The 11,278-nt window shown below is 40.2% G+C and overlaps 1 protein-coding gene across 3 annotated transcripts; it reads left to right on the top strand.

Annotated features, from left to right (window-relative positions):
• Positions 1-2,485: 2,485 nt before the first annotated feature.
• On the top strand, positions 2,486-10,206 carry LOC147850575 (nuclear pore complex protein NUP98A-like). Of its 3 annotated transcripts, none has more exons than XM_087336254.1 (14): positions 2,486-2,560; positions 3,494-3,542; positions 3,630-3,687; positions 5,157-5,444; positions 5,731-6,414; positions 6,730-6,945; positions 7,234-7,718; positions 7,867-7,927; positions 8,020-8,080; positions 8,186-8,303; positions 8,381-8,500; positions 8,579-8,756; positions 8,835-8,882; positions 9,187-10,206. In XM_087336254.1, exons 3-14 carry the CDS (start codon positions 3,663-3,665, stop codon positions 9,855-9,857), a joined length of 2,955 nt encoding a protein of 984 aa, XP_087192380.1. In that variant the 5' UTR covers positions 2,486-2,560; positions 3,494-3,542; positions 3,630-3,662; the 3' UTR covers positions 9,858-10,206. The 3 variants fall into 3 exon arrangements, with proteins under 3 accessions (XP_087192380.1, XP_087192378.1, XP_087192379.1); XM_087336252.1 differs by having other exon boundaries at positions 7,843-7,927; XM_087336253.1 differs by lacking the exons at positions 2,486-2,560; positions 3,494-3,542 and having other exon boundaries at positions 3,608-3,687; positions 7,843-7,927.
• The last annotated feature ends 1,072 nt before the right edge of the window (positions 10,207-11,278 follow it).

Raw genomic sequence — 11,278 nt, 5'->3', positions numbered from 1 at the left:
GTGAGTTAGTATTAGATGCTCTTTTAAGAGCATTGAAGTACTTGTTAGTACTTCATGTTAGCCTTGTTAGAGGGCGTGTATATATAGAGTGTTGTTTGTGCACTATTGTATGTATTGAGCATTTTGTAATAAAATTTCTTTGTTGTCTGCTCACCTTAGTCTCTCCCCTGCTAACCCTATGTATACCTAACTGTTGTCTTGCATAATGCTTCCGCGCGTATTCTTTTACAAATATCACTTCCTAGTGTATTAGTCCTACTCCATGATTTGGCCATGATAGGAAATGATCATAGGGTTGACCTTGCTATGGGGAATGTGGGGAAACTTGTGGTGTAGCAACCCTATATCAAGCACAGAGGCTATGACTTTTGAGAAGAACAAATTTTGTCCACCTTTGTCTTGTACATCTACAAGGACATTAAATAAGGTTCAAAACACTAGACCACCTTTTCGGCGTCCATATTTGGGTGATTTGTAACATCATTGTGTTGCAAGTTTAGGCACTTGTTTCATGCTTTACCGAAGGAAAGCTGGTAATTAGTGTAAAAATGCACTTACCACGTGTGAATTTAGGACGTCAAGACCAAATTGGATTAGCCATGCATGCAATGAATCAAATAAGATCTCCATCTTTGAAAGAAGAAACAAGACACAAGCAAAAACAAGAATCAAGGAGGGAATTAGAAACAAGTCCTATGACGACGAGGGAGAGACAAATAGAGAGCAATAGAGAAGGAAACCAACATGCTTGGTAGAGCTCAATGGGTATGAGAAACATAATGCAAATGTGAAGGAGCAAGAAAATAGTTGCCAAACGGGTTTAAATAGCTAAGCCGGGGTGTCGTATTTCCTACCCCTTCTATCTTATATACGTATGTCCATGCCCAATTTGGAGGCATGGATAACCTATGTTGGGCTTCATGTTTTGACATTTAACACAACGAATAATAAAATTCTGTACTAAGTTGGGGACATTTTGTGAACAATAAAGTGTCAATTTGTGTGCGATTATAGTGCTCTTTAACTATCAAGGTGTGGCTATTCTAAACCTATGGATGTTCTGAGTGTGTCGGTACATTGTTGAACCTATCTGATCATGGTGTACATGGGTGCCATGGGGAATATGGTGCCTTGAGAATGTGCCACCCAACTATGCTTGCCACAACCTTTTTCTGTGGTGGAGTCTCTTGATACGACTTTAGGCAAACTCCATTGATCTGTGACGGCTTGACGTGATCATCAAGTGTGCGAAATGGACATTTGCGGTTTCCAACAGGGCGTTGGTATAACCTAATATAGTTCTAGCCCATTGAAGGCAGATGAGTCTTCTCGAGGTGAGACGAGCATTGTTTCTAAAAACACCGAAGAACCAAGAAGATCGATCGGGGGGAGTGGGTCCTCATGAGTAGTAGGATGGGGCAATTAATTGAAGGCATTTTTTTTGTTTTTTTGTCCATCGGCATTGGATGTAGGCATGTTAGGATTTTCAGGTAACTCATTCTTCACTGGGAGCATGCACAAGCCGAATGGGTACTCTAGCCAAGTCTCCAATCTGTTCATTCCTTCCATCTCACACTCTCACGCACGAGGAGAGTGAACACTTCGACCAAGTCTGCAATGCCATCCTTCCATCGGCACCGGATGTAGTCACGTCAAGCTTTTTCAGGTAACTCATTCTTCTTTGGCATGCACAAGCCGATTTGGACACTCCGGCCAAGTCTCCAATCCCTTCCTTCCATCTCTCACTCTCTCACGAGCACACAAGCAGAATGGACACTAGCGACCCAAGTCTCCAATGCCTTCCTTCCATCTCTCACACTCTAACGTGCGCGCGCGCGCACACACACACACACACACGAGCCGAATGGACACTCGAGACCCAAAGTCTCCAATGTCTTCCTTACTTCTATCTCACACACACACACCAGCCGAATGGACACTCCGACCCAAGGTCTCCAATGCCTTCCTTCCTTCCTTCCATCTCTCTCTCTCACACACACACACACACACACACACACACACACACACACACACACACATCACACACACACATTCACACTCTCTCATGGATTTCCTTCTTTTTTGTGTCTATTTTTCCTTTTCCTTTTCCTTTTCCTTTCCTTTCCCTCTTCTCTCAAAGAATCAATAATATTACTACTACAATTTCAGGAGGAGAGAGAGAGAGCGAGAGAGAGAGAGAGAGAGAGAGAGAGAGAGAGAGAGAAGGAACAAAAAAAGGCTTCTCTCTCTCTCTCTCTCTCTCTCTCTCTCGCTCGTACTTGTCACGCCATCATTCTCTTCTTCTTCTTTCTTCTTTCTTCTTCTTCGTTCTTCTTCTTCTTCTTCTGTTCCTGTTCCTGTTCCTGCGGATTGATTCCTCTTTTTCATCCACTTCATTCCATTTCCCTTCACTTCCCTTTCTCTTCTGTGTTCTCTCTCTCTGTCTGTCTCTAATCCTTCGGCACTCTCATCTTCCTCTGCCCGGATAGTTCTACATCCCGATTCATCATTAAAACACTCTCTCTGCTTCCAACCATCGCCATCGCCATCGCCATCACAGGTAAGAAATCTTCGATACTTCTCCATTTTTCTCTTCTCTCTTCTCTCTTCCTTTCCTCCCCTTCTCTCTGCTTATCCTCTCTCCCGAGAATTCCAGTACGGTTCGGTTAAGATATATCCTTTATTCTTTCTTTCCTTTCTCCTTTCTCTCCGTTTCCTATTTTCTCCTGGAAAATTCCACGACCGTTTGGTCCTGTTCCTTTGTATATATGGATCTCTCATTTTTCAATCCTGCCTTCACGTGATCTTTCTAATTTTAGGTCTCTTCATCCTTCTTCTTTTGTCGGCATTCGCTCACACACTGAATTATGTGCTGTGAAATCTTCCTTCCATTCCCAATAGTTATTTCCTGTGTTTTTTATTCGTGCAGAGCATTTCAGAAGCCGAAATTGTTTCCAAGATGGAGGATCTCTAGTAAAATAAACTATTTGTGTGAAACAGACACTGTTTTTAAATTATACATTATTATTATCTGTGTAGATTTCTTGTCCTTGCGCTTCAATGGAGTATATTTTCTAACTGTGGATTTTGTGCTGGGGAGCCAAAATTGTTATTTGTTTCGAAAATTCTTATATCCTGACATATTTCCTTGTGTTGATTGTCCAAACTCATATCCTTCTTCTCTGATCGAAAATCCCTTGTCGTGTGAAACTGATTCCTATGTTTCCCCGCAACGTGTTTGCACCATCCAATTCGCTTTCTGTGTTAAGCACTTAGTTTTTTGATCCACGATCTATTGCAAGGTAAAATTTGCGGTGTGGAGTCAGAAGAAATCTTCTTTTGTTCGACCTATTTTCTTTGCTGAATTTGAAGAATTTTTGGAGGCCTCCGTTCTGATCAATGATCTCGTGTATGCACAAGTTTGTGCTGTCAAACTAAGAAAGTTCATCCGTTTTATTCATCATGTGATATATTTTCAGTGCTGATTATGCAGAATTTTAAGTTTCTTGATGTTTCTGCTGTGATTGGCAATAATTTCTAAGGTGAAATTCTTTTATATAAAATAAAATTTTCTTTCTTTGTTTTGAAGGCCTGCATCATCCAGCCTATTTTCATTGTTGATTCTGCAGAATCAGGATACTTTCCCTCTGATCAGTTACCAGATGAGTTCGTTCGGATCTAGCAGTCGTAAGTACTTAATGCCTACTATCATTGCTTATTTTGTGTGAATCACGATGAATATGTTTTGAAATAGAACATAGATACATTGGTTGTTTACATATTTGTCACTAAACCTTGTCTTTCCTGCTTTTCAATATCTCTTGAAGTAGAATATAGATACATCAGTTGTTTACATATTTGTCACTAAACCTTGTCTTTCCTGCTTTTCAATATCTCAATATCGTCGAATTATGCCCGTATAGCAGTGATTCTGCCTTTCCTTAAGAAGGGTGCTACCAAAGCAACCAAACATTTGTTTGGTGCTGAAGCACCAGAGTTTGGCTTTTTGGGTCATCATGGAACATTTTGCCGAAGAAGAGAAAGGGAAAGAGGGGATTCGTACTGGTCTGATATCACTGCAGTCTAGAATCTCTAATGTGACAGTCTCAAAATTGTTATAATCATGTTTTTCTCTTTCTCACCTAAACCAGTTTTACAAAATGGATTGGGTATTTTAGGTCATCTGAATCCTGCTGATGTGGTAGTGATTCTGCCTTGTCTAAATTATATTTTAAGAAGAGTGATACTGAATCACTTAACTTTGGACTTATGGATTATTATGGAACATCTGAACTGAAATAAAGAAAGATATATTAATGTTCAGAGAAGTGATGACTGAAAAGGGGAGTAATAAAGGCTCAATTCACTAAAGTCTCTAAGGCCATGCAGTACTACATTTGAAATTATGTCATATCAGCTTTATCATTGTGAAGAGCGGAATTAGTGTTTCCTTACCATCATAATTTGGCCCAAAATTAAGTAAATCAATAAATATTCTTATACATTTTGTGAAGTATTATGTTCGAACATATATGATGTTATATTTGATATGTGAACAGATGAATACTCTCACTCTGCATATTTGATTGTATTTCCATGAAAGGGAAGGATTCCCAAGCAAAAAGATATTTATGTCCCAATTTCTTAGATCTAGGATCATTCTTGCATCGATGTAGTGAATCAGAGAAGACCTAGTCTTGCCATAGTTTATACATTGTATACTAATTTCAGCTGTGAAAGTTCCAGTTGATGATTACTCAATATTGAACCTGTCATTTATGTCCCATTTAGAAACCAGGCTGACAATGGCTAGAGAATTTAACATCATATACCTCTCTGAAACAACTTTCTTTCAAATGGCTGGACCAAGAGATTAGTCTTGCATTGACTGTAGGCAATGGCATGTTGAAGTATTGGTTTCCTCAGAATCACATTTAACACTGCCGCCATGTCTGTGAGAAGCACAACTAACCATACTTTATCAATATTTGCATACTGGTTTTATATGAACAAAACGTTAGAAGTGTTTCACTGAAGTTGATTTGTTGTTTGAATTACTCCCTAGTTATCAGTATTTCTATCATTAATGTGATATGCATCAACAAAAGCAGCAATGTTCTTGAGTTCCCACTTATTGAAGTTAATTTCATTTCCAGCTTTTGGAGTTTCAACACCTAGTCCCTTTGGAGGGATGTCAACTTCAGCAAATCCATTTGCTTCACCAGCACCATCAAGTCCCTTTGGGGCTACCCAAAGCAATTCACTGTTTGGAGCGAAGCCTTTTGGGAGCCCAACCTTTGGGGCTCCATCAGGAAACTCACTTTTTGGAGGAACAGCAACGGGTGTATTTGGAGCTACTCAACCTTCACCACTAGGTACTTCAACTCCAGCATTTGGTGCATCCTCAACACCAGCCTTTGGCAGCACCCCAGCATTTGGGACAGGTTTCATCTCTTTCTTATAAGCTATTGGGAAGAATACTGATATAACCCTAAGTTTCTCTTTATTTCCCCCAATGCCCATAGTCAACCAAGATGGATTGCCCTTATAATTGCTGGACAAATTGTCCATGTAATTGCTTCACAGGGGTTTGGTGTAGTGCATTTGGGGAAATAAAAACTCAGGGGTATCTTAGAGCTTTTCTTGAGTTATTTGTGACAACCATGAATTATTATGGATTAAAATTTTCACCATTGTGGATAATCTTACATTTATCCCCTCTTCTGTCAGGAGCTTCTATTTTTGGGCAAAAACCTGCAACCACATTTGGAGGTTTTGGCTCGACCTCAACGCAACAAGCAAATCCATTTGGAGGTACACAGTTTGGACAGTCTCAACCTTCATTTGGCACTCCATCCTTTGGTTCAGGTACATTTGGTTCAAGTGCTCCCACCTTCGGTTCAAGCCCATTTGGTTCAACTACATCTGCCTTTGGGGTTTCATCGACCCCTGCTTTTGGTGTCTCGTCGACCCCTGCCTTTGGCGTTTCATCAACACCTGCCTTTGGGGTCTCATCAACCCCTTCTTTTGGGGTCTCATCAACCCCTTCTTTTGGGGTCTCTTCGACCCCTTCCTTTGGCATCTCGTCGACCCCTACCTTTGGTTCCTCGACAACTCCTGCCTTTGGCGGGGTCTCATCGACACCTATGTTTGGTACCTCATCAATGCCTGCCTTCGGTGCCACATCAACCCCTGCATTTGGTGCCTCCTCGGTCCCTGCCTTCGGTGCCTCGTCAACCCCTGCTTTTGGTGCCTCGTCAACCCCTGCCTTTGGTACACCGTCATCCTCTTTATTTGGTAGCACTACTTCCCTTTTTGGTCAGTCTACTCCTGCCACCACAACTTCAGCATTTGGCACATCTGTATTTGGATCTGGGGTTTCACCCTTTGGAGCATCAAGTACTCCGTCATTTGGTATGAATTGTAGGGAGAGGAGCACCTCCTATAATCCATATGCATTGGTTTACCACATGTATGTTAGACACACGTTAGTTTGTACTTGTTTATGTGAGGCATGGTGTGTATTGCTTGCACAAAGAGGGGCGTTAAACCCATAAAATATTGCATGTGCATATACTTGCATTTTGGTTAAATTCTTCTCATTTGCATCTGTGCACATTCTTGGATGGTAATTACCGTATAAGCATGTGTGTATCCATATCTTTTGTGAAGTGAATGTTCTTTGTGCCTCTAATATTGTACACTCAATATTATCTGGCTTAAATGCAGGTTCTTCACCAACCTTTGGATCCACTACTTTCGGTTCATCTCCTTTTGGTGGTCAGCGTCCTGGTAGTAGAGGAAGTGCTTACACTGTAACAAATGATGCAGAGGCTGGGGTTAGTGGTCAAGCTGGGAAGCTTATGTCCATATCTGCAATGCAAGTATATAAGAACAAATCACATGAAGAGTTGAGGTGGGAAGATTATCAAGCTGGAGATAAAGGTAATTTCTTTTACAGAAAAACTATTTCAGTTTATTTCATTATTTCGTAAATGCTCGTGGTGAACCCCAGAAAAGAGAAGAAGATAAATGGAAGGATATAACAGAGACCATGTAATTGCTCATAGAGCACATTAACTACTATGGAGGGGGGGTTGATCAAGGACATTTGGGGATTTTTTTTTTCCTTTTGAGTATTTCAGAGCTGTTCCTTTCTTTTCTTTATATGTATTTCTTTCCAGTGTGTGTTACTATCAGTGAGGTTAATATAGTCAACTTTGGTCACTACAGGTGGTCCAAGCACAATTGTGCAGCCAGCAACAACTGGATTATTTGGGCAACCTACTCCAGCAACGGCACCAAATCCATTTGCTGCTTCAGCAACTGGTGGTATTTTTGGGTCTAAACCTTTGGGATCATTCGGAATGTCTTCTGGTGCATCAGGGACATCTCCATTTGGAAGTCTTTCAACCAGTTCGTCGTTTGGTCAAACAACTTCACCAGCCTTTGGGTTCTCATCTCCCTTTGGTGCTGCTAGTACTTCTGGTGTCATGTCGGGCTTTGGAAGCAGCTCTTCTACATTTGGGAGTTCAATATTTGGCTCAACTCCTGCGTTTTCTTCACCAGCTCCAAGCATGTTTAGTGGTGGTACTTCAGTGTTTGGTTCAAGTCCATTCACACCAAGTCAGACAAGTGGTGGCTTATTTTCAAGTCCAACAACACCAGCGATGGGTTCCTTATTTGGAAATTCGTCTGCTTTTCAAGCTCCAAAGCCAGTATGTCCTCATCTCTGATTAATGTGTATATATAGAGAGAGATTACATGCCCCCCCCCATGCCCACACCCATGTACACGATCAATAAAAATGAAATTGGCATAATCTTCTGAATTTCTATTCAGGGTTCCTTATTTGCTGGTTTCCAGACCACCCCACAACAGACTATGGGGAGTTTTACCTTTCCATCTCTTTCGCAGAGCCAACCAGGTTTCAAAATCTCTAAAATAACTTTTCTTCATTTATTCTCATATATATTAGGACTTTGGTATCACCATGCTTTTTTAATTGCATCTATGCAGCTGGTGCTGGATTTGGAATGGCCCCTCCCCAAGGAACAAACATGACAACATTTGCACAACAGTAAGAACTCTCTTTCTGTATCCATCTTGCTTGAATGCAGCATTGGAACTCAATTCTGACACAGCATACATTCACTTGTTTTTGTTTTCTATTCTTTGTTGGAAGGCCGTTTCCTGTGTCTGTGAGCAGTCCGTTTGGCACCTTACCTGCTCTACCTCAGATGTCAATTGGTCGAAGTGCAGGTGCAGGTCCATCAGTACAGTATGGCATATCTAATCTTCCAGTAAGTAACATTCGCTTTCTCCTCTGAGTATATTGTAGAACTGAAACATAATAATAACTATTTTTTTATATTTAAAGGTGTCTGAAAGGCCCACTGCAGTGAGGAGTACTTCACTTTTGACCCCAAGACACATAACTCAAAGGTCAAGGATTCGGTTACAGGGGCGACGCTATCATCCTAGTAAAGATAGCCCTAAGGTAAATGCCAAAGGCAACAAAATGCATAGTCTTGTGTTACTGCCGTAGATACTCAAATTGGTAGGCTTATTTTGGCAGGTTTCCTTCTTCAGTGAAGGTGAGGAAACATCACATTTACCCAAGATGGATGCATTGTTTGTTCCGAGGGAGAACCCTAGAGCTTTGTTCATCCACCAGAAAGCAGATCAATCTCCAAGCAGTCCTGGACAAACAAGCATGAAACTTAAAGGCATTATTTCAATGCCTGAAAAGCAAGGTGAGATTTTCTTGACCTTTGTACTCCCATGATTTCTGATCTCAATTGTGTGCTTATATCATGTTTTGTTGTCAATAGGGGGTGGATCAGCAGAGGAAACTAATTTGGAATTTGGAAGTGCCGAAAGTATGTATTGATTAATTCCTTTTCTAGGAAAAACTCTTAATTATCTGAGTACTTCTTTATTTCCCCAAATGCCTGTGGTCAACCCATGAAATGAAAGGGGGATGAAGTGATTATATAGAATTGCCCAAGCTGGGCTGGTAAAGGGTATGTAGGGGGATATCAATAAAGTACACGGCCTTTCGGGATATAAAGAAGAAAACTCACAGTTATTTCAGAACTTTTTTGATAGCTTGAATAGAACATTTCTGGTGAATTATAGACTATTAAGAATATTTTTTGGTATCAAACTTTCTGTGAAATGTAGGAACCCTATTTCCTGGCTCAACTTCTGGTGTAGGAAAATCAGACTCTACACCTGGAGAAATGTACTCGGGGAAAGGTGCAATGAAACAAAATGGGGAACACAACCATAAAGGGAATGGATATGTCTCAATTACAGGGCATCGAGCAGAAGAAGCTGCAGTTGCATATGAGCATGGCGCCGATATCGAAGTGCTCATGCCGAAATTGAGAGATTCAGAGTATTATATTCAGCCCAGAGTTCAGGAATTGGCTGCTAAGGAAAGAGCAGAACCTGGTTATTGTCGCCAGGTGAAGGATTTTGTGGTTGGAAGGCACGGCTATGGTTTTGTCAAGTTTCTGGGAGAAACTGATGTGAGAGGGCTTGATCTGGAGAGCATTATACAGTTCAATAAATGTGAAGTGCTTGTATACATGGATGAGAGTAAAAAACCACCCCCGGGGGCAGGTTTGAACAAACCTGCCGAAATCACTCTTTTGAATGTGAAATGTGTCGAGAAGAAGACAGGTCAGCATGTATCACAAGGTCCAGAGGTAGAGAAGTTTGAGAAAAGGCTAAAGAAGAAAACAGAGGAGCAAGGAGCTGAATTCCTCTCCTATGATGCAGCAAAAGGAGAGTGGAATTTCCGTGTTAAGCATTTCAGCAAATATTCTTTTGAAGGAGGAGAAGGATGATGAAGCATTCATTAGCTGCTTATTCCAAGTTCTATGTCATCTCTAAGTCATTCCTTCTGGATATGATGATCATATGATGATATACAAAAATGTGTGGTGCTGGTTTTTGCTATTTCCTCCCAAAGAAAAGCTTGAAGGTTGTATCTGTAGTTTTCTTTTACAAATGTAAAAGCTTGTAGTTATGAATGTTCAGAGTACAATTTCCTTCTTTATATTTCTGTGTAGAGAACAGTGTATATAGCCCTCGTTAGAGCACATAACCCTCCTTTTTTGGGGGCCAGCAGAATATAAGATTGGTTGTAACTACGATGTTCAAAAACTTTTTGAATGGCAAGCCTGAATTTTAATAGTAAGCATGAATCTATCATCTTGTATTTGTTGATTTCTTCATGTGCAACATGAATTATGTACGTCAAACAAAATTGATTTGTCTGGATTTATGATGTGTGCAGTTAAAACTTTTAAATAACTTCCTTTGTTAAAGATGATTCTATGTCTTTCTAATCCTTTCTGTAAAGCATCCGGCATATGGTGCTATTTTGCATTTCCTCTAGTTGTCTATTGCGATGATCATTTCCTAATCCATCAAACACCATTGCATGTTGTATGCAAGCTTGGATCTCATGAGTTCTGAGCATTGGTGGTGGCATTGTTGTCTATCTACATTATATAAGAAATGCACTGAGTATAAGCAATGTTTGCTAGTATGCAGTGCATGATGGGGAGTTATGATTGAAATTTGCTTGTCATCTTGAGCTAGAATTAGCCAATCCGTTATTTTCTGTGAACATATTCAAAGTTTTCTAAGTGACCATTTATATATAAGTTGAGCGCTTAATGCTAGTTAAATGTCTATGAAGTTCAGTTTAGATGTGATCTAGCATCATGCCTAGAAAGCTGGGTACACTATGGACGTACCCATATTGGAATCGTCTTTAAGAAGTGTGAAGATACATATCAACTTAAAAAGCTGGGGGGATGAATTGAAGAACAACTAATCGATGAATCTCATCTCAAGATGTATTACGATAATCTATTGTTGAATTTGTTCCTCCTTGAATTGGTAACTTGAGTCATTGATGACCGATCAACAAGTCAACCCACCAACAAGCCTCACTTCATTGATTGATCGAATGATCGAAAAAGGTAAATATGTAAATAACATAAATTATATTATTACCTAAAGTTAGGGCCTAAAGTATGCTCATCTCCGTGATTATTACTATCTCATATCCACTCAATTTATTATCCACATTTAGCCTTGCTCGTTATAAATAAAGAACTTCTCACCTCTCTGATAGTTACTTTTTTAGTTTTAGTGATTATTTGGTTTTACCTTCCTAAGCTTAAAACTCCCTAATCTTGCTTGCACAATACCCTCCCAACGTTTTTGCCTTTTTCCTCTCCATTCCTGTATCACT

Source organism: Azolla caroliniana, unplaced genomic scaffold (assembly GCF_043228905.1).
Source record: "Azolla caroliniana isolate FFs.n. ecotype wild unplaced genomic scaffold, voAzoCaro1.0.p SCAF_21, whole genome shotgun sequence".
Taxonomy (NCBI): Eukaryota; Viridiplantae; Streptophyta; class Polypodiopsida; order Salviniales; family Salviniaceae; genus Azolla; species Azolla caroliniana.
This window is presented reverse-complemented; position numbering and strand designations above follow the sequence as displayed.